A 27,803-nucleotide genomic window follows, 5' to 3' on the forward strand; every position below is an offset into this window, starting at 1 on the left:
ATCAAACTCTATGAAAAACAGAGGACACAGATGTTGGGGGTGGGAAGGAACAAACTCAATGGAGATCGATCAAATTATGTGACAAATGGAATGCGACCAGGGCACCCCTGACGTCCTGGATCGCGAAGTTAGCCAAAGACACAGATTTTTGACAACACCTCAGGGTTCTCTATCACCAAGGTGGTCTCTCACACAGCTGGGTAAAATTCAGGGCAATTCGATGAACAAGTTTTAGAGATCCACGTGTGTCATGACACTGTGCTTACCCAGCATCAGAATCTTCTAGGAACCAGACAAAATAATTTGGTTAAATATTTTTTTCTCGAGGCACTTGCATTTCTGAGAGGTTTCCATTTCTGGCTCAGCCCAGAATCCATCCCTCTTTGTGGGTCATCTCTTCTCCTTATAAGCCAATAGGAGAACCGTCTGTTTCTTGTCTCCATCATGTTACACATACTATCAAGAGTCGAACTAAAAGAGAAACAGATTTGTGAGGGTTCACATTTTCTAGCCAGAGAGACACAAATCAAGCAGCCCTAGTGACTGACGAGCCTTGACTAGCCATGCAGGTTCCCAGGGACGCCCTCGGGAGCACCAGCCCTATAACAAGTGCCAAGGCACACAGAAATTATATTAATTTTCAACAGCAATTGGCTTAAACTCTTGCATTTTCACCGTAGAGACAGTGTCAGCAGTGGGCAGTGGAACACGCTGTAATTTCTAAACTGCATTAGTTGAGAATGTTTGCCATCTCACTTCACCGGTACTTTTGACCTTTTCCTATGAAAATTCAGAGATTATTTTGTGGTGAATAAATACTCCTAGTACTACAGATGAAAGAATTTGGAGAATCTTACTCCAGTTTCCTCACTGGTATTGTATTTTATCACCCATTATAATCAACCACGCATTACATCTGTGTTTGCAATGCTTATCGACTGCTAATTTTCAGTTTCCATGTTAATTTGGGTCCATCATATGATACTGTTTGTTCACAACTCTCATAATTCATGTAGTCTGATCCAAAACATGCCCATATGCAGACTGACATTTTACACGGCAAAACAAACTTTTCTGTAACAGAGATAGGATTACATCTTCCAAACATTATGCGGGGAGTAAGAGCCCCTCCACACAAGTATTGAAGGCACGACCGATTGTCTAGGAATTAATCCACTCACAGAGTACTTACTTCTTCTCTCCCCTCTGAATTGTGTGTGTGCATGCGAGCACACGTGTGTGTTTTTAACAATTTCATCCTTCAAACCCAAGGAATGTAGAGCAGGAGAAAAACTCAAAATAGTTTTGCTCCTTATTAGTTGCCATGGTAAAGCAACATGAAGCAAACTTCAAACACTGGTGAAAATGAGAGTCCAAGTGTGAAATGAAATAAGACTTGGAGTTACCCGCGGGCTGAGTTCCCATGCTTTACTTGTCACCGACAGCAACACAGAACACTTCTGTCAAAAACTCTTCACAGGAAACTGTGAGATTAGATTTATCATCACTTTCTGTGTTTATTCTGCCCTTAAATGCTTTCTATAATCCTTCTTTTTCCTTCTTCTTAAGAAAATAATAAACTTTTTATTACTATGAGCAGAGCTGTGTAAACCTCAGAAGGCTGTATCTGCCTCCAGCAAAGAAAAAATGTTCTTTAGCAAAGAAAAAAAAAATACAATTAAAAAAAAAAAAACAAAGAGTTGAGAACTATTGAGATTATTTAGGCTGGCTACATTGTTTCCAGGGTGATAAATCTACCCTCCGGTTTTCAGGGAGGAAAATGAGGGGGAAAGTGACCAAACGTGTGACCGAAATCAGAACGCAACAGCCAGTGTATCTCATACGTTTTTCTTTGGTGTGTAAGGAACTAGGGTTAAAGAGAAAATAGATCCTCATATCTTTCGTATGAATAAGATGTGGTAATGAGGGATATAAAGACTTCCTAATAGCACAAATTCTAAGCCAGATGGCAGATGGCCATGTCTGGCCCACAGATGTGTCCTCTTTGCCAGGTAAAGTTGCCAATATTAAGTCATATTGGCCTTGAAATTCTGTCTCCTCTGGAATGTGTAAGAACACTCATGCCTTCGGGGCCCAGAACTCAATGGGCACCATGCCCCCCCACCATCACCACGGCCCAGCCGGGAATTCCTTTGCTGTGGTTATTCTTGAGCTATGGTTTTTCCAGTCAGAGAATGGAGGGGAAAGTGAGGAAGTCTTGCCATCAGGCTCCTGACTGTAGTGGAAAAAAGTGGGAAAATGAAGCATAAACCTATAGGGCTGCAGTTTCAAAGAAAGGGGGATAAAGCTCAGGTTGGAAGTAGGGAGTATTCGCACCTTTGGCTGGTTTCTCTCATGGACGTTTCTGCCTAATCCTGGGAGCCTTTGATGTACGACCTCTCTCTCAATCTTTTCTTTCCACCCCCCAGTGGCAGGCACACCCCAAATCTGCACCCACAGAGGGTTACTGACAGAGCCAGGAAGGGGATGCCCGGGGTAGGGGGGACCTGCCTTGTGCATCTGCCTTTCCACCCCCGTCCCATCACAGCTGTCACACAAATAAGGTAGAGTGTGACCCTACTGAGGGCAGCGCGGGCCAGGCCTGAACAGCCACTCCCTGGACAAATGGCCTGCATTAGGGCCCTGGGGCTTGAGGACAGAAATAGTGTACGTGAAGACGGTGTTCATGAAGTCCTGTGAATATCAAATAATAGCGAATGGTTTTAAATTGAGATTTTTCGTATCTAGTAATGGATTGTAAGTTTCCTTTTACTATTGCAAATTGAAATATGGGAATCAAATTGATGGGAATTAGCAGTTTTTATCTTTTAAGAGTATTACTGATGTATAATTGGCACACAAAGCCCTACATGTGTGTAAAGAAAGTATATCCTTCAATAAGTGTTGACACCTGTACACACCCATGAAACCATCACCACACCATCAAGATAGTAAACATATATAGCACCTTCAAAGGTTTCCTCATCTCTCTGTAATCATTTTTAACCTGTGTGTGTGTGTGTGTGTGTGTGTGTGTATGAACACATGAAACATTATACACGTAGCTATATAGGTTACCTTATGACAGTATTGTAAATCGAATGGGGAAAGCTAGAAAAACAATTTTTAATAACCAAAATTCTAAATTAATTGAGAAGTAAAGCTCTGTTGCAACCAATTGGGAAAGTGTTAGACGTGATGACTGTAATGATAAAGTTGAACGTTGATCTGCGGGGAGGGAAAACCAGTCACAACATTTTCAGCCAGAGCGGTACCTTGGACGCGGTATCGGTGAAACGCAGCCACGCACGGGCCACGGAGCCATCTCTCCTCCATCCAGGTTTTCAACAGGGAAGGAAAGATTGCTCTCCATGGCATCATTTTCTCCTGCCAAAGAGGCGTGAGTGGGTGCAGAAAGCTGAGTTTGCTACAAAGTTCACTGAAAGGAGGTCAGCCGCCTCCTCCGCTCTCACCAACTCCAGACCCGCTGGTCCAGGCAGGATCCTGGCTGCCACCTGGAGGGCGGGGTCGGGGCGCCAGGGCAGCACTGGGCTCGTCTGCAGGGGCAGTGCCCTCTGCCCTCCCCTCCCTGCTGGATCGTCTAGCAGCTGAAGGGGCGGCTTATTAACAGGGCTGGAGGTGCCAGGATAAACAGTGTCTCCTCCCACTCCCCACTCCTTCCAACCACCAGGAAACCCTGATTATCCCACTGGTGGACCATCTCAAGGAGAATTTTTCTGTACAAAAGTACAGAAAATAAACATCAGGGCTTTGAGTTTATGCCAATATTATGTTGCAGCCGGTCACACAAACAGCTGGCTCGAGCGACTGCATTCCTAGGGTCGAGCCCCCTCTGTTTACAAAGGAGGGAAAGTGAGGCCAGAAAAGTAGAGTGCCTTTTGTCTAAGGCCACACAGCTCGAGAGGCCTGTGCTCAGATGGGCAGACTCTCCATCCACTGTTGCTGGTGTCACCAGAGATCTAAAAAGGAAAGCAGGTGCAGTACGGGTGTGTGTGTGTGTGTGTGTGTGTGTGTGTGTGTGTGTGTGTGTGACTCTATCTATATATCAGTGCATCTCCATATCAGCGTATCTGTATCTCTATCTCTGTCAATCTGTCTGGCGTCTGTAGGTCTGAGGTCAGACAGTTTGCAGTGACGGTCCCTACCCTGCGGGCCGGTCCACACTCACACAACGTGTTCCTGACCCTGGTGCCTGGCCCCTTGGCGCGCTCTGGCAGGGCTGTGAACCTGACCTCTAGCCCTCCCAGAAATGACTGTCGGGCCCCCTCCTCAGTGCCTAACTGAGCACACAGTTACGGGAACCTCCTCGATCTGTCGTTAAAACTCACAGTCATCCCATGTGGGGGACACAGCTCGAGTGAGCGGCAGCCCCCTTGCCTGTCCTGCTCTCACGCTGGTGCCCGTCTGGCTGCGGAGCGGGCTGGCTCCACCCAGGGGTGCCGATGCAGGAAGGGTCGCCCATGCAGGGGCTCAGTCTTCGCTGATGCCCCACCAAGGAGGGGACAGCCTGAACAGCCCCCTGCACGGTCTGTGGATGAACGCTTTTGCCTTCACTGCCACTCGGTGAGGTCAGTGCTGTTGCTACCACCCTCATTTTAGGACGAGAAAACCAAGGCACAGAAAGAAGATGTTCTTCTGAGGCCAAAGGCAGGAGCGAGTCAACATTAACGCAGGACTTGAAGCCTGGTGGTCAGGGCTGCACATCCACAAAGGCCAGCAGGACCTGCTATTTGCCCTGGGGTGGTTTTTCTCTCTTTCTAGAAGCCCACCCCAAAGGGCCAACGGCTCTGAGCTGAGCCACTTGATGAAGCCTCAGCTGTGAGCCTGGGTGAGTGAGGCTGCACAAAACCCAGGAGACTGGAGGGCAGAGTGCGTGGTAGGCGCGTGTTAACGGCTCTTGGGCCCAGAGACAGCCCTGGAGGTGCCATTGCTTCGGTGCTTTCTTCCCCAGGCAGGTGCTCTGGCCTATCATTCCACTCAGGCTGCAGCACCAACCCCTGTAGCCCTCGGGGCCTAAATGCGTACGAGGCATTTATTTCTCACGGTCCTGGAGGCTGGATGTCTGAGATCAAGCTGGCAGCAGGGCTGGCTCCCTGGGAGGCCTCGCTCCTCGGCTTGCAGAAGGCCGCCTGCCCGCTCAGTCCTCACGTGGTCTCCTCTGTGTGCATGCATCCTGGTGTCTCTTCCTCGTCCTAGAGGGACGCCCGTCACATTGGGTTGAGACCCATCCTGACGGCCTCATTTTAACTTAATCACTTCTTTAAAGACTTTATCCAGATTCAGTCGCATTCTGAGGTATGGGGGGGACGGGTCAGGACTTCAACATATGAATTTGGGGGTCACCACTCAGCCCGCAACAGCTGGTGTTTATTACCCCCATTTTCTGATGGGACGACAGGGGCGTCAGAGCCCACGCTTGGGCCCGCAGCAGGAGCTCGGGGAGCACCCAGCCTCCGACTCCAGGCTGGACCCTGCTGCCTCCCTGTCCAGCTGTGGTTAATTTTGCCCACACTGTCCTGACGCTGCCTTTGCATGTGTGTCCTGTCACTGCCCTGACTTTGAATTGCATCCCCCCGCAGTTGGCAGAGTATCTGCAGCTCAGATCAGACTCCTGCACTTGACTCTGAGCGTCTGCACAGAGGCAGGGCCAGGCCCAGAGTCCTGGTGAGACCTTCCACCACATAAGGGCTGGCCTGCAGTCTTCCCCGCTATCCCAGTGTCAAACGTCCCTGTTCCCTTTCCTCTTCCTGCTGCCCTGCACTCCTCTCAGCCTTCACCTAGCTCTTGAGAGCATTTGTCAAGTGCGCGCATGCACGCACGCACACACACCACCCGTCTTGTCTCTTAGCCACCTCGGAAACATCAGGGCTTTGCAGAGAATTCATAATAAACTCAACGCATCCCTCTTGTTTTCTGTGTGTGTGTTAGCCTGCTGTGAGGACATTGTATGTGTGCCGCCTTCTAAAGGTTGCTCCTGAAATGAGTGTTATTCACGTGGTTCTAATGTGGTGAATTCTGTCAATCCCAAAATTTACCATGTTGTCAATGGCTTCTGTAGGGCCCACGTGTTAACCAGGGAGGTTATAGAGTGGGCTGCAGGCTTTCCTGGCAGAAGGACCAGGCTCTGCTCTAAGGCCTGGCAGCCTCTGTGCTTTGCTTTGACAGGTTTTGATCAGCCTATGCAGGGCTTCTTCAACTGTTTGAATCAGCTGCTGAATCAGTAAGTAGGCTTTTTCTTTTTTAACTCTGATTAAAAAAAAAAAAAAAACTACAACAACATTTAACATGATCGTAACCATCTTTAATGGTTTTAACTGAACTGTACAGTTCAGTGACATTAAGTATATTTGTATTGCTGTGAAATAGATCTCCAGAATTTCATCGTCATGCCAATCCAAAACTATACCCATTCCGCATCAGCTCCCCCTGCCCCCTCCCCCAGCTCCTGGCACCCACCATTCTACTTTTTATCTCTATGAATTTGACTACTCTAGGAATGCATATAAGCAGAATCATACACTATTTGTCTTTTTGTGACTGACTTATTTCATTTAGCAAAATGTCCTCAAGGTTCATCCACTTTGTAGCATGCAACAGGATTCCCTTCCCCTTTTTTAAGGCTGAATAATATTCCATTATACATATATACCATATTTTGTTTATCCATTCACCTGTCAATAGGCGTTTGTGTTGCTTCTACCTCTTAGCTACTGTGGGTGCTGCTGCAGTGCACAGATCACCTTGAGGTCCTGCTTTCTCTTCTTTTGGATGTAATCCCAGAAGGGCATTGTTGGTGACTCATTTAGTATGCTTTGCCTTGCAGACAAAGCAACTCAAACTGGTGTAATCCACAAGGAAACGTATAGGTTCCTGCAGGTCTAGAGGTTGGGCAGGCTCTTAACCCACACTCAGTCACGTGACAGTTCTGAACCAATCACTGTGGCCCAGGGAGAGCCAGGCATCCATTGGCTGCAGCTAGAAGGCACAGACCAATGGCCAGCAAGGAGGATGGGGTCACCAAGTTTGATTGGATGGTCAGGGGCCATCTCCCAGGAAACCTGGATGCAGAGGAAATACGACCTGGTCCCCTAAAGTCAAGCACTGGGGTTAGGCGCACAGAACAGAGCCGGTGACCTTGGGCCACTTATCCATTTCTCTTTGCCTGAGTTTCTCTATTTTGATAGCAAAGTTGGTTTTGAGAATTATACATGTGAGTACCTATAAAGCATTTAGAACAATGGCCAGCTCTCCACAAATTTTAACTATTATGGAAGAAGTGGCCAGCATTTAAATGCGGGAGATTGTGCCTTAAAATCTTGATTTCTGCTTTTTCAAAAAAATTAGAGGCAGCAGCACCAGTGTTCATCATGAAAGAAACTGTCAGACTCAGCAGTAGATGCCCATTTTAGAGGGACATAGACTGTCCCCTGTGCCCTGCCCCCCACACCTGGCCTCACTCCATCTCTCACAGATGTCCCTTGGCCCTTGTAGACACGTCAGTTCGGGTCAAACTGGAGAGATGAAGTAACTTAAGCCCTTGGTTTTAAAAATTAGAAAAATGTAAAGATTCTGTTGTCACATAAACCTCAAATTAAGTGTTTCATTTTCTTCTTCATATGCTCACACAAATGATGCAGGGCTCTTTCCGTCTTCCTCCTTTGTCTTAGGCTATTAAATGACTATACAAACTGTCTTTGAAGAGACTTATTTTTTTCACTTTTTACTTTTTAATTTTTGTACAATTTTTAAAGGTTACTTTCCATTTACAGTTATTACAAAATATTGGCTATATTCCCCATGTTGTACAACACATCCTTGTAGCCTTACACCCAGTAGTTTGTACTTCCCACTCCCCACCCCTCTCCTGCCCCTTCCCTCTCCCCACTGGTAACCAGTAGTTTGTTCTCTATATCTGTGAGCCTGCTTCTCTTATGTTATATTCATTAGTTTGTTGTATTTTTTAGATTTCACTTATAAGTGATGTCATACAGTATTTGTCTTTATCTGACTTATTTCACTAAACATAATGCCCTCCAAATCCATCCATGTTGCTGCAAATGGCAAAATTTCATTCTTTTTTATGGCTGTGTGGTATTCCATTGTATATATGTACCACATCTCTTTTTATCCATTCATCTGTTGGTGGACACTTAGGTTGTTTCCATGTCTTGGCTATTGTGAATAGTGCTGCAATGAATATTGGAGTGCATGTATCTTTTCAAATTAGTGTTTCTGTTTCTTTCAGATATATACCCAGTAGTGAAATTGCTGGGTCATAAGGTAACTCTATTTTTAGTTTTTTGAGAAACCTCCATACTGTTTTCCACAGTGGCTGCACCAATTTACATTCCCACCAACAGTGTATGAGGGTTTCCTTTTCCCCACATCCTTGCCAACGTTTGTTATTTGTGTTCTTTTTGATGATGGCCATTCTGACAGGTGTGAGGTGATGTCTCATTGTGGTTTTAATTTGCATTTCTCTGATGATTAACGATGTTGAACATCTTTTCATGTGCCTATTGGCCAGCTACATTTCCTCTTTGGAAAAATGTCTATTCGGTTTTTCTGCCCATTTTTTAATTGGGTTGTTTGGTTTTTCTGACATTGAGTCGTATGAGCTGTTTACATATGGTGGATATTAATCCCTTATTCGTCACATCATTTGCAAATACCTTCTCCCATTCAGTAGGTTGTCTTTTCATTTTGTCAGTGGTTTCCTTTGCTGTGCAAAAGCTTTGAAGTTTAATGAAGAGGCTTCTTACAGTGTGCCCTTTCACAGCGCATGAGTGAAGTGCCCTGCCCTGTCAGGGGGCTCTGCAGGTGGGCACGTCCTCTCCACTTGTCGTTAAACAGCTGCTGGGTGACTCACAGCCTGGGCAGACGGGGGTGGGTGAGAACAGCACTGGAGTTACTTCCGCGTGTGCCCACAGCTCTCCACTGGCATGCAGGGCTCCCTAGGAGGTAAGGCTGGGCTTGGGCCCCTCAGGATGGCCGAGCCGGGACACCACAGCCCCACCTCCCCAGGACGGAGGCCCCGGTGCCGGCCAGGCTCAGGGCTGCCTCCCAGGACATGCTGAGCTGTGCCTGAAGCTGACAGGCGAAAGATCATGTTTCCATGTGGTGATGAAACCCAGAAGTACACAGGCTGTGGTGTCAGCTGGGTTCACTTGAGCCGGTCTCACACCTGCCTAGTTGAGTGGAGGCTCTTGGAAGGGCGGCCCAAGTGCCACCGGCTGTGACGGTGGCCACCACCGTGTGGTGTAGTAACCACTGGGCTAACCGGACGCCTCCCTCTGAGCCTCAGCCGGCAGCCCTGGGGCCTGGACACCAGGACTCTGACTTAAGCCTTTGCCCCTCGGTTTCACTGTGACTCAGGATTCCAAAGCGAGGGCTCAAGGAGGCATCAGAGAGGCAGCGGTGCCTTCACACCAGTGTCCCTCCATTCATCTGCCCACCCCTTCTCACGGGCACAGGGGCACTCAGGCAGAAAGACAGCCGGGTGAGCGGCTCCAGACATCTCCACTGGCTGGCTGGTGCACTTGTATCCGTCCAGCGGAGCTGCTCACTGGGAAAGCTACTCGTACAGACTTAAAGTAGTGGATTAGGCAGTTGCTAAATGTGTGTTTTACTTTTCAGAACAACTTCAAAGCATGAGAAAAGTAATGAAGCTTTTTCTAAAATCAGGACTATTTCAGTCCTCTTTACTGTTTAGCCCTGATGGAACATAGATCCTTCAAGCTATCATGTAAACGTGTCTGTCTTAGCCTGGTGGAAAACAGCAGTTCAGAATGAAAACGCGCGTACTGATCACCTAATATGTGCCCGGCACCAGCAGAACAGAGTCACCCGGTCTGGAGGGATTAAAAAGCTGGAAGAACTCGTGCCTTACGGGGAAAAGAATTAGCTCTCCACTTTTCACCAACCCCAGAGAGGGTCAGCCCAGAAAATGCGCTGAGGGGGATCTGTTTGACGCCTTAGGGAATCCTGTCGTGGGGAAACCAGTGAACCAGTGAGGAGGGAAATGGGCCAAAGGGGATGTTAGATTGTGGGCTCAGACATGCTAAAATTTCCTGCTAGAATCTCAGGAACGCCTTCACCTGTCAGCTGGAAGGGCCAGTGTCCTGCCCTCCACTTAGGGACCGAGACACCAAGGGTGGGCTGTCCCCACGGTCACATCACTCGGAGAAGAGAGAAGTTCCAAACGGGGACCCCAGGCAGCTGGTACCACTGAGCCTGATGCAGGGGCACCTGGGGACCATTTGGCTGGATCAGTGACCCCCCCCCCGAGTCCTCCCACCCCTCCACCTCCAGCAGCTTTTTTGATCAGCAAATAATTTCCACACCCTCTGCTTCCTGGGTGTCCCCTCTGGGAGCCCCCTTGTCAGGGACCCCCTCACTCTTCCTGCACTTCTGGGCCTGGGGCTGGGAGACATGCCATCCTCGGGGAAAGTCTTCAGGCTGCACTTGCTGAAACCCCCACGCGATGGAGGCTGGACTTAGACCTGCCAGCTTTGGCGAGACCACGCCCGTGAATGATTACGTCTGCCTGGAGACTGACGACGGGTCAAAATAACACAGCCTCGTCATAAGAGCTACATCTGCTGAGGCTTGTGTGTGTGCCAGGCCTGTCCTCAGACGCGACCTGCATGCAGGCTCCTGGTGGCTCCCTGTGTAAGGGATGATGGTTCTCAGCCCCATTTACAGGTGAGAAAGTCAAGGCCTGTAGGGACTAATTTTCTCAAGGCCACGGTTGAATCAGCCCCCTAATTGGACTAATTTTCTCAAGGCCACGGTTGAATCAGCCCCCTAATTGTTTAAACTGGTACAAAGATATAGGAGGAAAATTGTGCAAGGGCAAGATGAGGACACAAACGCGATAGCGGAGTGTGCATCTTATTCTCTTCCCATATTTAAGAAGTTTTGTTATACATTTATCCTAAAAGCTTCTAAAAAATAAAGACGAGGAATCTTGGGGATGAGTGATTACTTCCTAACCATTGCCTGTGTTTTCCGCACTTGCTATACTAAAGAAAAAGAAAATAAACTTTATTTTAAAACTCAAGGGCTTCCCTGGTGGCTCAGTGGTTGAGAATCTGCCTGCCAGTGCAGGGGACACGGGTTCGAGCCCTGGTCTGGGAGGATCCCACATGCCGCGGAGCAACTAGGCCCATGAGCCACAACTACTGAGCCTGCGCGTCTGGAGCCTGTGCTCCGCAACAAGAGAGGCCGCGATAGTGAGAGGCCCGCACACCGCGATGAAGAGTGGCCCCCGCTTGCTGCAACTAGAGAAAGCCCTCGCACAGAAACGAAGACCCAACACAGCCAAAAAAAAAAAAAAAAAAAAAAAGAATCTAGGCAATAAAATAAAGTCTAACCTTTTAATTAATTAAATAAATAAATAAATAAATAAATAAATAAAACTCAAAAGAACCCTAATAGAAAAACTCGGGTAAAGTGCAGCTGTTAGGGGGACATCTCCAAGACCAAGTGGGGTAGAAGAGAAGGGTGTGGAGGTGCTTCTAGGAGTGGAGATGAGGAGGTGCTTTACTTCCCAGGGGGCAGCCCCCCCAGCTTGGACTCTGCAGCAGGTGAGGAAAACTGAGGCTGGAGCCCAGCATCTCCTGGGAGGTTATTCTGGGTACTGGCAGGTTTTGCTGATGCGAATGCTTTCTGGCCCATAAAGCCAAATTCTTTGGGGGCCACTGTAATTGTGAGTTAGACAGGTGGTCTGCGTGTGAAAGGTTTCATTTACTGGCTGTAGTCTGTTGGCTGTGGACAAGGCTGGAAACAATTCTGTACAAGTTTCCTAAAATGACGGGCTCTGACACTGATCTCACTTTTGTTACGAGAAGATGCCATTTCCAAGGCAGGCGGGACTCTGGCGAGGAGGCTCGGGGGGGAATCACGGTGTCACTTGTCATTACCTGTATGCTCACCGCTCTGTACTGTGTCTGAGTGGCTTTGAGGTAGCAATTTTGCTACATGTGTGTATAAGTGTCCAGAGGAGCACAGTACACAAGCATTGTTATTAGTCACTTAGCTTTTCCTTACTCACTTTTGCTGGCATATTAGCATTTTATGATTTCTAAAATTTTTATACAGAATGTATCTTGAAACCAGCACCTATTAGAGTCTCTTCAATATTTAAAAATATTGGTACAGCCACTATGGAGAACAGTATGGAGGTTCCTTAGTAAACTAGAAATAGAGCTACCATATGATCCAGCAATCCCACTCCTGGGCATATATCTGGAGAAAACCACAATTCAAAAAGATACGTGCACCACAACGTTTATTGCAGCACTATTTACAATAGCCAGGACATGCAAGCAACCTAAATGTCCATCGACAGACGAATGGATAAAAAAGATGTGGAACTTACATACAATGGAATATTACTCAGCCATTAAAAAGAATGAAATAATACCATTTGCAGCAACATGGATGGACCTAGAGACTATCATGCTAAGTGAAGAAAGTCAGAGAAAAACAAATATCATATGATATCACTTATAGGTGGAATCTGAAAAAAATAATTTACAAGACAGAAACAGACTCACAGGCATGGAAAACAAGCTATGGTTACCAAAAAGGAAGAGTGAGGGTAAGGGATAAGTTAGGCATATGGGATTAACAGATACACCCTACTGTATCTAAAACAGATAACCAACAGGGGCCTGCTGTATAGCACAGGGACCTATACTCAGTACCCTACATTAAGCCATAATGGAAAATAATATGAAAAAGAATATATATATACACATATATATGTGTACACATATGTATAACTGAATGACTTCACTGTACACCTGGAACTAACACAACATTGTAAATCAACTATACTTCAATAAAAAATAAAACTAAAAATTAATTAATAAATAAATAAAAATACGTTTGCTACATTAGTCCAGACCCAGGTGACATTTTGAAGACGCCATCTTCACATCTATGCTATTCAATCAGTCCCAAACATCAGGCAACTTATACAAATAATTAGTGAGGCAAAAGTAACCGCATCATCTGGCTAAGCTGGCAGGGCTGAGGTGTGGGGAAGATGTGCAGGTGCAGGGACCACAGCCCTGTAGACTCAGACTTTTGCTCCATCATTGCGAGGGCCTCTGCTCCCCAGGGGACTTTTTGAGGTGCCTCCCACTAGCTCTGTGACAGCCTTTGGACACAGTGACCTGTGGGTCTCGTTGCCGCCTTGCGTCTGTGTTCCCTGGCATCTCCAGACCCCGTCTCCTTGTGCTCTGCGTGCGAGATGCCTCCTGCCTCAAAGCAGGACACCGGGAGTCCTGCCCGCTCCTCCGCCCCCAAAGTTAGCCCTTTCCTTCTCGCCTTGGGCGTATTTTACAACCATTTGGGATGTTTTGTGTCACTTCCTCACTCTGCCTTCCTGAAACTGTTCTAATACAGTTTCCACAAGTAGTTATGTTTGCTCTGCTGTCTTGAGGAAAATGTCACGTTTAACTCTGCTGAGGGCATCCTGTGGTGCCTTCCCATGAAACGGGAGACACAGGAAGGGCATTGAGACAGAAAGTAGAGTCTAACAGTTTAGAAAGAGAAGAACACTCAAAATGCAGGGACTGAATGTCTGTTTTGAAAAGTGGTCTGTTCAGTGACTCCAGGGCCCTTGTTGGAGAAGTCACTGTCTTTGGAGCAAAGCAACGAAGGGGCTTTGGTCTGAGGAGGATGGGGTGATACACAGGCTTGAGTGCAGATGGTCCTCAGCTGGCCGGGCAGCCCTGGCGAGGTGTTCAGGGAAGGGCTTCCCCCAGTGCAGACCTATACCGGTGGCTTCAGCATCACCTGGGGACATGTGAGAAATGCCCTTCTCAGCCCCAAGCCCGAACCACTGAATCAGAAACTCCTTGGGGAGAGGGGTCACTGGGCAAGCCATCTGAACAGAGCCAGACATTCTGGTGGTTGTCTGGGTGCAGGACCCCCGGGCTGGGGAGCCCAGTGTGGGGCTCGGACCCCGCCATCTTTGAGCTGTGGTATTCTTCCCATTTGTGAGTTGCCAACCCAGGGGTGTGGGTTCTAACTTTACTACAGCTCCACCCCTTCTGCCCATCTCATTGTGGTGCCTTCTTTGTATCTTTGGTTGTGGAAAACTTTTTCTGCTAGTCTGCAGGTTGTTCTCACAAATACTTGCTCTATAGGTAATTGCAATTTTGGGGTGCCTGTGGAGAGAGCTGAACTCAGGGTCTTCGTACTCCAGCATCTTGGGCGCCTCCCCAATACTTCTTATTTTAAATAACTCAATAAAAAATATATTGTCTATTTTATATTATATAATTATATGTGTGTATAACATATATATACATATGTACGTATGTGTGTATGTATATATATATATATATATATATATATATGCTATTTTAAAAATCCTTATTTCCTAAAGTGGTTAAGAATAAACACCAAGAGAGCTTAGAGATATATGTGATGGGAAGAGCAGGATGTAGGGGGGTAGAATCCATGCGAAAGTCCTAATAAAGACTAACTTTGTTTCTGACCTTCCTGGGCACCAAGGCAAAAAAGCGAGGTGGGCAGATACTCAGCCAAATAGCAGGCATTCATTTCATCAAAAGTGGGGGAAAGGAAGATCTAAATTTTAGGACAAATTAAAGTGGGTGCTTTTATAAAAGACACTGAGTACTATGATAGATAATATCTCCAACAGCAGTTCTACATCAGATACAAAAATGTTCTTCATTTGGTCATTTTCATGTCAATTTTAGGTCAGTAGCAATGGCTGAACAGTGCATTACAGAAAACTAAGCAAAAGTGGGCCACATACTTTGTTCTCTAGAGTTCTAATGATAAAGGGATAGAACTTGAGAGAATCTAGCAGAGAAACAGACGATATTTTTCCTGGATTGCCTGTCTCAGAAGGCAGGTGGCTCACCTGTACTTCATGCCAGACCTGAATCGTAGTTCATTCAATTTAGTAACTTGGCAAGTCCCTGAATGTCACCTTTTCTGAGCTGTTGATTAAATACGGTTCCCATGCTTTAATATACTAGACAACCTGGAGCCAGGGTTTCTATTTTGATGAAGCAAACTGAAGCATCAGCTTTGTTCCTGACAACGGAAATTACCATCCTGATCCCCAGAGGTGAGGCCCCAGAAATACATATGTAAGAGAGGGCTGGATCTTTTTCTCAAAAATATTTCAGAATATATTGAAATCTCTGGACAAATGGAACCAAGATGTGTTCCATAGGACATGGAAGAAAATCTTTTGGTGTAGAAAAATTTAAATGTAGGTATTCTCAGCAAGGTTCATTTCACATTTTCTTGGTGCAAGAACCTCGATTTGACTTTTGCTTAGTACATGTTTTTGTGTGATTTTGAATAGACGTGTCCTGTTTATGGGCCTGGCAAAGTATGTTTCTGTAACACATACTGTCAGGGATAGATGAAATCATTTGTTGGCTGAGACTCCTTTTATAATTTGCAAAATACGAATAATTATTTTCATACTGCAGAGGACATTGGATAAATAAGGAGTTATCTGGACATTGCAGAATATCAAAAACCCAACTACCCTTATATGGTTTCAAATATTGATGTTGAACTGTATATCTGATCGTTGTCAGCCAGTGGTCTAACATCTTAGGCTACTCTTAAAGCCATGACATCAGCGTGGAGGAGGAATTCTTTTAGCTATTTGCTAAATAAAATAGGCACATGAAAATAATATGAAACTTCAGTTTCAATATGGCGGAACGGAGTCTAAGAGCCGTCAACCGAAGTCAGCATTGGGGCTGCTGAGAGAAACTGGCCACCCCATCCAGGTGTAGTCTTCCCCAGAAAGCAGCTTTCCTCTCTGCCCTGTGGGAATCTGCTCAGCCCAATCTGCCATAAGGCTTTCTGCTCTCTCCTAAGGCAACAGTGATGGTCACGTGTACAAAAGAAATCTAGTTCCTGACATTACTGACACCATCATTTAGCACAGGAAAACAGTCAAGAATCACTTAACAAAATTTGTTTTCAGTGTGTGGAGGAAGGACCACAAACTGATCAGAGGAACTAACTCCAAAGGAAGTAGGGCTAATTTAGGCGACAGAGCAGAACTTTAAATATTTGTTGTTATTGCTTCAGAAAATTTTAACAGATTATTACATACATAAAACAAGAGCAAGCTAGTATTGAAAAACACATGAAAAGAAGAACTTCCAAAAGTTCTTGGAAATTAATACACATCCTTAGAGACATACACAATTAGACACATGTTGGTGAAATTTTTGATATCCATGGATAAAGAGGAAAATCTTACTAGCTTCTAGAGATAAGGTTATATATAGTTGGAAGGAATCATGCTAGCGTTTGGGTTCTCATCTGTGAGGCGGGATGCCAGACAACAGTGGTACTGAGAATTCAATCTTGAGGAAGAAGGATTTTGATCTGAATCTGACTTCATTTTAGCCATACTGATAGTGAAGGATTAAATGCAGACAACTTTGTGAAGACACAAGAGGGCTTAGAGAGTAAACTAGATCCTAAACTAGATTATTCCCAAAATAGAATTACTCAAATGTGTAATCTGAATAATGGAAGATAAATCCAGGAAAGGGAAACATGATATGCAGCTGTCACATTTAGTATATTTTTTAAAATAAAAGTTCCTATAATGGAAACACCATCATATGAAACTCTGTGTGTGTGTGTACTGCATGCAAAAATCAGGGCAATTTAGACCTTTGTTAGACAAGACTATCTAATTCCAAGAAACATGTATTGAACTAGTTACCAAAAAATGGGTTTTGTGGGATTTTTTTTTTTTTGCTCACATACCTGGGAATTTTAAGAGATGAACCCTTATTACGGACATGGTGGGGTCCCCAAGCCCAAGCGCCGTCTTAGGTCTGTGCTCTTCTCTGTCTGTGGACAAGCCCTCTCCACGTGCTGGTCCAGATGACTGTCAATTTATCCAGGACCCTTCCCACTCCATGGATTCTGGCCCAAGGAGACCACCTGCCCAGTATCTCTGGCCAGAAGGCCCCGAGAAAGGCCTTGATTGGTCCAGCTTAGGACACGTGCCCACCTTTGGACCATGGTTCCAACTGAGCGGGTTTGGGTTCATCTCACATCCATGCCCTGCGGCCAGGAGTAGTGAGGGGGCAGTTAGACTCGCCCAGCTGTTGAGAACGAGGTTAGCTACCGGAAGGAGGAACTCACGTAGCACAAACAGGGAGGGGGCAGTGCAGACAGATAGAAGCAGCAGCTGTTTTCTATATATGTTTTCAAAGAACAGCAAGCGGAGAGCAGGCTTGTCCTCACACGGGTGAAACTGGGATTTTCTCTGTGTCTCTAACAATTAGGGTTATGGTTCAGGCTTTGGAGAAGTATAGATTGATTGAGGCCAAGAGTACATTACTTGGCTCTTGAAAGAATTCAGGTCTATTTTAGATCCATAAATGCTTTCAAGGTCTTTATTATCCTGCCTTCTTGAAAAAAATAAAATATGTGTTCAGGTATGTGGTACTTCTCTGTGGTGAACTGGCTATACTGCTATCTTCACCATCCAGTATCTTTGAGGATCCCAGGTCTGTGGGGCTTTCGGACAAGAACATTAATGTCAAATGTGGATTTTTTTATATAATAGGTTTTTTTTTTCATTGAAGTATAGTGGATTTATAATGTTGTGTTCATTTCTGCTCTACAGCAAAGTGATTCAGTTATACATACATATGTATATATACATTATTTTTTAATATCCTTTTCCAAATATAAAGTGTTAAATGGTGCCCTTCCAGCTAAAGAGACTGTCATTTTGAAGCGGACTAAATATATAAACTTCACTTTGAGGAAACTGTAACTAAAGGATCAATAACAGGAAAAGAAGGTGGTCAGGACTGGAAGCACCAGTCAGGGCAGAAGCCTACAATGCTGGTGACAGAGGTTCTCCTGAAGAGCAGTTCTGAACCCAGCCTCCCACCCCTCTTCCTCTTGACGTGTGCACACGCTGACACAGTCATATACAGCACGTGAGACATCGTACAGCCCAGCCACTCGGCAGTACGTGCCGTTTCCCATTCAGCCTGTGTATCTGTGCTTTTGCCCATCTTTTGATCCAACCGCGCTTGTTTCAGGACCCAGGTCAGTGGCCACTTCCTGTCTCCTCTAGGTAGGAGGGTGCCCCCACGTCTGTCTCCCTGCGTTCCCCTCCCACCCGTGAAGTGGCTCACCTGTACTGTGTGTGTTGGTGGGTTTAACCCGGGGATGTGTTCCCCTGGGAGACCCCAAGACTTTCCAAGGGGATCTACATCCAGATGCTATGCGTCCACATGTATTGTTTCCTAGAACCAAGGTGCCTGAGGGCTCACAGGCGGGCAGCATCCGTGCAGGGGTCCCCCCAGCTCCCCTTTGCTGCATGCCTGTCTCCCCTCCTCGAAGAAGACAGACATAGCCCCCAGCCATCAGGAATTTCACTTGGATGCGGTTCCCTGAGGCGAGCAGACCTTATCCTGATGCCTGACAAACACACACACAGCATTTCTGGTAGTGGGCTGAGCTGGCAGATAAGTCCTTTTGAACATCAGGTGGTTTCCATGTTTTCCTTCCAACTAAATGGACAACAGATCTAATCCAGTTGTCAGTTAATACATCATTAAGCATAAATTTTATGACCGATCAATCAAGTGATGTGTAACAGAGGAAGAGTTTTAAAAACTGAGTGGGGTGATGTCACTATAGCCAAACTCTTAATTCACCTCCACTTACTCATGCGAACAAGGCTTCCCAGTTGCTTAATAGTGATAAGAATGAAAAATGTGAACTGCATTAATGCCAAACCCTGCCCTGCTCTAGTGATCAGTAATCCAGTCATTTTTAAGAATTATTTGAAAAAAGCCTTATCTGAGTCATTATGAGATGCATGTCTAATGACATTTTACCTTTTTGTTTAAGAAATGTCAACATTTCTAAAATATTTATGCACTTTTTATTGGATCTTTCCTATTCATCATCACGATGATAACTTCTCGTATAGAAAAAAAGTTAACACTATCTAGTTACGGTGAGAGAAAATAAAAAATAAATTTTAATTTATATATATTTTTTATACCAAGAGATTTAATCAGTAGAAAAGCTCTCAAGCACAAAGTACGTTCGGTTAGGATGAGATGAGAGTCTGCGGTGGCGGCAGGGGTTGGGTAATAATTTCAAGAAAGAAGAGCCGTGTTCTAGAACGCCACCTGTTCAAAGGAGAACTTTCTCATTCCTTTCGTCATGCAGGGTTCTGGACATCAATACCTTGAATACTATCATGTTCAGATTCCTTTATTACATTTTGTAAAATGATGGAACAGATTTATTTTAAATATTAATAATTACAATGAAATTTCATCTGTGGTAACTAATTGAACGTGTGATGGAAAGGTTCAGATGTCAGTTAAGAGGTAGGAGGGATGTATACGACAAAATTTACTGACATACATCTTGTCAGTTCAGAAGCGCCTTACCTGTGGCTACCTTTCTTTCCCCTTTATTCCCAGTGCATAGACCAAAGGGAACTAAACCAAGGTGGGTTGAGATGGGGGACGTGAGCATGGCTCGTTGGCTTGTGAATGGGCATCAGGACGAGAGGAGGAAGAGGTTAGTCTTTCGATGAGACATATTCTCTGGGCGGATAAGCCTGGGGAAACTGACTCTTGACAAATCTCCCTTCATAATGACCAGCAAATAAACAATATCGTATCATACAAGATCTTTCATTTGCATTTAATAAAATAATAAAAATGAATCCATTACCCAAATACCCAGAAGATATTTACATTTGGTGTTAGAAATTTTCTTTGGTGACTGTGTAAAAGAAAAACTCAATGGAACTCATGCCAAACTGAAATGATCGTGTGCAACCTGAGGAATTAGTAGCCTTGAGTTAGCACTTTCTTCTTCTTTCTGCTTTATGCCTGAGCTCGAGAATTTTTGCTCTCATTTGTCTGTAATGGCATTTGAGCCATGGGATTATGTAATTCAGGTGGAGAACAATGGAAGTGTTAATATTCTGGACTCGGGCTCTGTGGCTATTTATTTGGAAGAGAATTTAATCGTGAATTTATATTTGGCATCTGCTAAAAACAAATTGTGTTTTTCCACATTTACAAAAATCCCGCAATAATAACTCTTTAGTTCAAAAAGGTTGTTCACGCCTTAAGAGAAGAGAAAACTTGCCAACGCATTAATCAACTCAAAAAGAGTGACTTACTCTTAGGGGTGACGGAAAATAGCAGAGAGGAAAAAAGGCCATGCTTTTTTTCTTTTAAGATTCCTAATTAGTCGCCAGTCAACTGTCAAAAATGTTTACATCCTCCCTTTGGATTTGGAATTTCAAAGAAGGATAGAATTCTAGATCTAGAAGGGATGTCATACTTATTTTACAGAAAGGGGAAAGGGTTGTTCAAAGTTCTGAGTAGAAATTGGACCGGGCTGTGGGATTCAGGCTGGGTCCCTGCAGGACAGGACCTGAGGCCAAGCAGCTCCAAGTTTTCCTTTTGTCTCTTAGGCTTCTGTTTAGAATCAATAAAGAAAAAGCAATCTCCTGCTCCATCATGTCAAACAGAAATCGTCAAAACATGTTATAGTTCATGAGGTTAATAATAGGAACCAGTGGAAAAGAGAAAAGATAATAAGGGAGCAGATGGGGATGTCTGATTCCAAGCAGAAGAGTCTCAGGCTGGCAGCGCAGACTGCGGAGAGAATCAGAAACGGCCTGAAAACTAACACACTAACACTGACCCAGGTACAGAGCCTCACGGGGATGTCCATTCCCATCTTCAAATCCGTGCCGGATTTCACAGCGCTCTCGGAAGTGGTTCGCAGGAGGCTTGAGCCTTTGCACAAGCTCACCTCTCGTACTAGCTGGCAGACCTGCCCGGTGCTCCAAGCAGCCTTCCATCCTCCCTCCCTCCTGCCCTCTCTGGCCATCAGCATCCCGAGGATGCTGATGGCATTGCGCCCCTGTTCCTTCTCCCTCGGACGTTTATGCGGCTGTCCTTCCGATCCTGTGTGAACATCTCACTGCACACCAGCAGGCTCCCTGAGAGCAGGGCCCCCCTCGCCTGCTGCCCAGCACCAGCTCCGGGCCCTGAAGCAGGCACGCGGGTGGACCCTCACTGGACATCTGTCCATCGGGTTTGAGGATGGAGCACCCTGGGCCCTGGGGAAAGTCCTGGGCAAGAGGGGAGCTCTGGCATTCATACTCCTTACTGTGCATTTTTAAGCGGTTTAACACATACACAATGGACAGAGACTTCTCACCCCTTGCTGACTAAGTATTTGCCGTTGGCTGGATTTAGAGCAGTGACTCGCAACTTTTTTTTGCCTCAAAACTTCTGAGGGATGTAGAACAAGCCCAGACAAGCATCCTCGATCTTATAACATGATCGAAAAGGGTGGGCTTGGAGCGCCCCCTCTACCACGGATGCCTGGTCAGTTTCCAGGGCACGTGAGTGCCGGGAAGCCTGTTCACAGATGATGGTCCTAGTGTCTCCCTGAGGGGCCAGCTGAGAGTCTTCCTTCAGGGAGTGATGCCCACTGCAGTGGCGAGGGGGCAGGGCTGGACCGAGCACTTATTCAGTACCTGCTCTGTGCTAAGACCTCCCTCTGACCAGCCTACCCCCTCTACCTGTGCAAACACACCTGGTATTGGCATCACCACATGGCATTGTCGGTCTTTGTGTACTTGTCTGTCCCCTCGTGAACCGTGAGTCACCAGAGAGCTGGGTGACTCTTGGATTGGAGACCTGTGTCCCCAGGTCCAGTCACGGGGCCCTTCCCATCCTGGCACACACCCTGCAGTGGAGACACGCCGGGGGCATCACACTGTGGGCTGGCATCACATTTAGTCCTCACCGCAGTCCCGCAGGCTGTGTATCACCTCACGTCCCAGAGGAAATTGAGACAGAGGGTCCAGGGACCTGCCCCAGGCTGCTCTGCTGGGATTTGAACTCAAGTCTCTGTGACCTAAATCCTATATGCTCTTTCAATGTTCATGCTGTTTACACTACAGAGAAGAAAAAGTGTTAGTTTAATTAACCTACTTGCTCAGTGAAGGTGACAAAAAAAGAAGGCAGGAAACCAGAGTCTGCTGGGCCATCAGGGCTGCCCTTGAAGGCTGGGCAGGGGAGCAGCTCTGAGTGGAGTTGGCAGGAGGGTCCAGGAGTGACATCTCCGGCAGAGTCGCTGGCTGTGTGGACAGAGTAGCCAGCACACAACATCCGAGGTGTGACAGCTTCTCAGCAGACCCACGGCAGAAAAGGCTTGGGTGGTATTAATCCATAGGCAGTGTTTCTTCTCCGGATTTGCCCTCTAATTAAGAGTCTTGGAACAAAAGCCAGGAAGAAAGCTAGAAGAAAGAGGTCATTGTTCAGAAGCATTCACTGCGTTTAGACACATTGCCTTGTGCCTTTGCTTCTCTAAACAATTCCTCCCTTGTTTCTGATCTTTATTTGTGAGCTCTTTTGTGAAATGTCTGGTATTTTTTGTTTTTTGGTTTTTGTTTTTTTGTTTTTTTTATCTTGTTCTTTTATTTTACTGTTTGGGATCTCCAAGAATCCAACACCTCCAGGAATTTTCTCCTTGGTGCTCTTTTGGTTTTGTTAATTCTGTGTCTCTAGTCTGCTGTCTAGTTAAAATATTGACGGTGTTGAGTGTGTATTGATGGTGTTATGATGTCACTTGTCTATCAGGGCATGAGTCTCTGGAGTTTGCACTCGGCAAGTGTGTAGCCTTTATTCATGTTAGGCATCCAGCAATTTACTTATTGAAGGAATGCTTTTCAAACAAAACACACTGAAACTACAGCACGACACAGTCCTTATTTCCTGGATGACCGTAAGCAGTGCTTAGATCATATGCCTTGAGGTTTAAAATCTATATCTACATTCAATTTTAAAAAACACCTCTGGTCTGAGGCTGGTCCAGAGTTCTGTACTCCTGTCCTACCACCTCAATATTAGGGGGGTTCTTCTCCAAGCATGGAGCTTTCAACCTCAAAGCTCAGTAAGGGGAAAATTGGTACCCACACTCTCCTAACACTTACCGTCCCTCGGAATAGCTGGACAGATGTGACGCGTGGCCGCAGTACCCCATCATCACAATTAGAGTCTGATGGAATGAACTCGGGCCTCCGCAGTAAGTTACAACTCGGTGCACCTTATTCCCTCTGCTGCCCTAAACCACGTTCAGTGCTCAGGAGACAGTAATCTCAACCAAGAACACTTTTATTCTCATTCTTTTACATTTTACTTGTGGGTTCTCTTCTACGAGCATCTCTTACTTAAACCAGATCTTACTCTCACATGTAAAAATAAAGAGAAAGCCAGAGGCTGGCAATGACTGTCATTAATATTTAAAGCCAAATTATACATGTTCCTGGGAAGTTAGAAGTTCCCGAACAAGATGAGTTTTTTCAAAGTTTGTTTCTATTTTGAAAACCCCTAGTTTCTCCAAAGAACTCATTTTCAAACAACTTCTGTTAAACCAAGGGTCAGACTAGAAACAATTGCATTCATCATGTCGTTAGTTTGAATTTTTTAATGTTGTTTGCTCGTAGTCACATACAGGATAACAATTCCAAAGGTTAGTTCAAAATAGGCTGATTTTTTTAGGGAAAATGTTGCTCTCAATCACATAGGCACGTAACTCATTCCAAGTTAAAGCGTGTCCAGAGGGAAGTGGTGTGTTTGAGGGGTCCTCCCTCACACCCCAAATTCCAGATTTCAAATGAGTCAGGCAGTGGGGAACACACTGGAGCATTGCCTGACCTGCCCTTGTGTGTCTCATCCAGTGAGCCTGCCCCTGGGGCCTGGCGGTCCCTGCGGTGTGGACGGGGTCCCGCCACTGCCGTCGGAGGCCGAGGAGACTGTGTCTGTGGGCAGCTGCTTTGCCTCAGAGGACACAACAGAGGACTCGGGAGTGATGAGTTCCCCCTCGGACATCGTGTCCCTGGATTCCCAACACGACAGCACGAAATCCAAAGACAAGTGGGCCACAGACCAGGAAGACTGCAGCGACCAGGACCTGGCTGGGACGCCAGAACCGGGCCCCCAGAAGAGCCTCTTGTGGGAGAGGAGAGGCTCTGGGAACTGGCATCCGAGGTGAGTCATGGACGGAGGGAGGTCTTTCGTCCTGGTGACCCAACCAGTACTTGTTAGGTCACCGCACCCTGACTGGGGACTTGTTATCCATAGTTCTGTCTTCATGCTCTTTCTAGCTATGCAGGTATTTACCAATAATACATAGTATTGGCTTGTTTGTTTGTACCTTTGATATAGATGGTACCATACTCTGAGTGTAGTTTTCTACTCAACATCATGTGTTTAAGATTTATCCCTGATAACGTATGTGTTGCTAGTTCACTTATGTATCCATTTCTTAATGAACGGACACTAAGGTTGTTCTGGTTTTTCACCACTGAAATCAATGAGCAAGTCATACATAGGTCTCCACTTACACATAGAGTTTTTCTAGAAGAGAAATTATTAGACCTTCAGAGAAAACTCACCTGCAACTTTTTGGAATATTGGCAGATTGCTCTCCAAAATGATGATCTGGTGTCCACGTCCTCCAGCCGTCTATAGTGGCCTGCCACTCCACATCCACACCGATACGGGGATTAATGGGCGTCTTAAGTGTTGTAGTCATATAGGTGCCAAATGGCATTTTGTGTGGCTTTAAGATACAATACTCTGATTAGTAAGGATGAGCATCTTGTCATGTGTGTATTACCAATTCAGTTTCCTCTTCCATGAATTGTCTTTTCATAGCCTTCTCTTTTTTTTAAATTGGGACATTACTTTTTTATTTAATAGTTAATTTCTCTTTAGACAGTTATTTACACACAAAGAATCTCTAAGACGGTGGCTTGAATTTAACTGTTTTATTTTGTTGTATGAAAATTGCTTTTTGATTTGAATATTGTTGAATTTGTCCTTTTTCTCCTGAATGTATATGATATTTGAATATTTGAGAGATCCTTCTCATACCACAAAGGACTAAAGGTTATCTGAATTTCTTGTAAAAGTTTTAGCGTTGCTTTCTCACATTTGGGCTTCTTGTCTACCTGGAGTTTATTTTTGGGTGTGGTGTGAAGAAGGGATCTATTTTTCCCACTGGTTCCTAGTTCCACATTGGTCCTCTATCAAGTTTCTGTATACATATCAGTCTGTTTCTTGCACTCATTCCATAGACTGGTTAATCTGTCTCTGCACCAGAACCAGTCTGTCATAATTCCTTTCTTCATTCTTAGTTAGAAAGGCAGGTTAATTCTTGGCAACTCATCCTTCTTTTTTTTCTTACTGTGGAAGTATAGTTGATTTACAATATCATGTTAGTTTCAGGTGTATAGCACAATGATTCATTTATACATATATCTATTCTTTTTCAGATTCTTTTCCCTTATAGGTTATTACAAAATATTGAGTAGAGTTCCCTGTACTATACAGTAAGTCCTTGTTTATCTCTTTTATACACAGTAGTCTGTATATGTTAATCCCAACCTCCTAATGTATCCCTCTCCCCACCTCCCTTTCCCCTTTGGTAAACATAAGTTTGTCTTCTATGTCTGTAAGTCTCTTTCTGTTTTGGAAATTAGTTTATTTGTACCTTTTTTCTTCTTTTAGATTCCACATATAAGCGATATCATGTGATATTTGTCTTTCTCTGTCTGGCTTACCTCACTTAGTATGATAATCTCCTTTTTTTTTTACCTTTTAGGTAATTTTAAGAACCAGTCACACAATGTTTTAGAAACGTTAATAGAAATAAAGTAGATTTTTTTTTAAAAAAAAGCATAAGTTGATCACCAAAATGAATGAATGCCTTTGTATTTTTCATGTTTTTTTCAGCTTTGTCTAAATGAACACTCAAGTCTCTGTCTGGTTAATGTAATTGTAGTGTCAATACTATTTGACTTTGGTTTATTTTTAGCTAACAGTTTATCACGAGCATTTCCCCAGGTGGTTGTATACACCCTCTAATAATGTTCAAGTATAGCTCTTCAATCTTAAGGACAATTCCAAGACCAAGTTCATATTTTATTAGACAGGAAATTAGAAGGTGACAATTGGCCCATGTCGCCTCTGCCCCAAACAGGGTGCATTGAGCTGAGGTTGGCCTGTTTGCAGAGAAAAAATACGGTATTTCCTTCACAGGCCACCTAAACATAAAGGAAAGGAGCTTCACAGCAACCCTCAGATCTGTTCAGTCGGTTTGCATTGGGATTGCACACCCTGAGCTCTACATCTGAAACTAATCAGACACGTTACCTCGGTGCCCCAGGGATGCTCCTACAAAAGTCCCAGTGGATTTTGCTGGTGTTGACCAGATGTAAAATCTTGCTGATTTCTGTTCAAATATGGTATTGGTGTCTGCAGCCACAGCCAGGATAATCACGGGGTCTTGGAACCTGACGCTTTATCCAAACAGGGAGCAGGTCATGTTTTTCTGCCCTCGTCTCTGGGGTGCTGCTGAATTTGAGAGTAGTGTGGAGGGGAGGGAGGGGACTCTGGACCCTGACCGACCCATGCGGAATCCCACCACCACTAACTAGTTGCTTGGCCTTCGAGGGCCCTCCTAACTTTGCTGAGCCTCGAGTTTTGCTTATATCTGTGCAGATAACGCCTCCTACGTGTCACAGGTGTGGGAGCCACTGGGCACCTGTGCACATGCTCAGTGCCTCTTGAATAGCCATTGGGTGGGACCCATTGACTAAATCGCACGGTTAGTTTAGGGACCAGAGCACCATGAATTTTCATGACACACCCACTTGCCTTTTTTGGGCTTTGGAGTCAAATGAAGATGAAGATGATCGCTGGGCCCCTCAGTCCTGTCTGTGCTGTTCCATTATGTGCCTCAGAACTGGGATCAACTCTCCGCCCATGATTTTTCATGGAATATCAGTAGGTTTTTCTTTTTAAACAAGAGTTGTCTCCATTGACCAATTAGACATACTCAGGGGCTTCAGCATGGTGTATCACATCTTTATGTCCAAATGCATAACTTTCAATAAATTTCAGGATTACTTAAAATCCGTGCCTACTGTGGAAAGCTGGGGTTACAAACTCAGAGGCCACGGAGCATGGGGGAAAGCACAAGTCTTCTCTAAAGAGGGCAGCCCCACAGCTTCCTTACAGTTGTCGCCCTGAGGGATTACAGACCCAGTGTGGCCGGCGTTGGAAGAGAAGACAGACATCTAGATTTCTATGTGAGGTCTCCCCAATTTTTTTTTTTTAAAGGCTATAAATGTTAATTGCTTTCAATTCTTTTTCTCTGATTCCCATGGAAGCTGAGCTTTCCCCATATGTTTGCCAACCAGGTAACATTTCCACTTTTGTAAAGACTCTGGTTATGGGAGGAATAGCCTTAAAGTTAGAAGCTGAAAAATATTCAGATGCAAGAAATGAAGATGGGGACTAGAAAGCAGGTGGCAGACCCGGAGATCGTCCCCCGGAGGCTGATTTCACTTCCCTCCTTGGATACAAACGGTACTGATGCACAGCGGTGGGCACTGGGCCTAGGATGGGACAGGAGCTGGAAAGACGAAAAGATGGACAAAGTCCCCACATGGAGACGGCCCTTGTATCATAGCCGGGAGGACGGGTGGTTCCTCAAGGGCTGTGACCCACCTGCCATCCAGAATCCAGTCCCCTCCCCATCTGAGAGATTTAGGTCTCCCAGATTTTAAATCCTGGCAACCAATTCAGACTTTCAGGGCCAAACAAAACACATCTGCATGCTGGGCAGGCTGGTCCCAGATGCGCGCTCCGCTGACC

General features: G+C 45.3%; 1 protein-coding gene across 7 annotated transcripts in view; it reads left to right on the plus strand.

Moving 5' to 3' along the window:
* COBL (cordon-bleu WH2 repeat protein) overlaps nt 1–27,803 on the plus strand; it is a 272,030-nt gene that overhangs the window by 218,040 nt on the left and 26,187 nt on the right. For all 7 annotated transcript variants that reach the window (XM_057549868.1, XM_057549872.1, XM_057549870.1 and 4 more), the window contains one exon: nt 23,819–24,128. In XM_057549868.1, coding sequence (XP_057405851.1) covers nt 23,819–24,128 — 310 coding nt within the window. The remainder of the gene's footprint in view (nt 1–23,818; nt 24,129–27,803) is intronic.

This window comes from Balaenoptera acutorostrata, chromosome 7, assembly GCF_949987535.1.
Source record: "Balaenoptera acutorostrata chromosome 7, mBalAcu1.1, whole genome shotgun sequence".
NCBI classification, from domain to species: Eukaryota; Metazoa; Chordata; class Mammalia; order Artiodactyla; family Balaenopteridae; genus Balaenoptera; species Balaenoptera acutorostrata.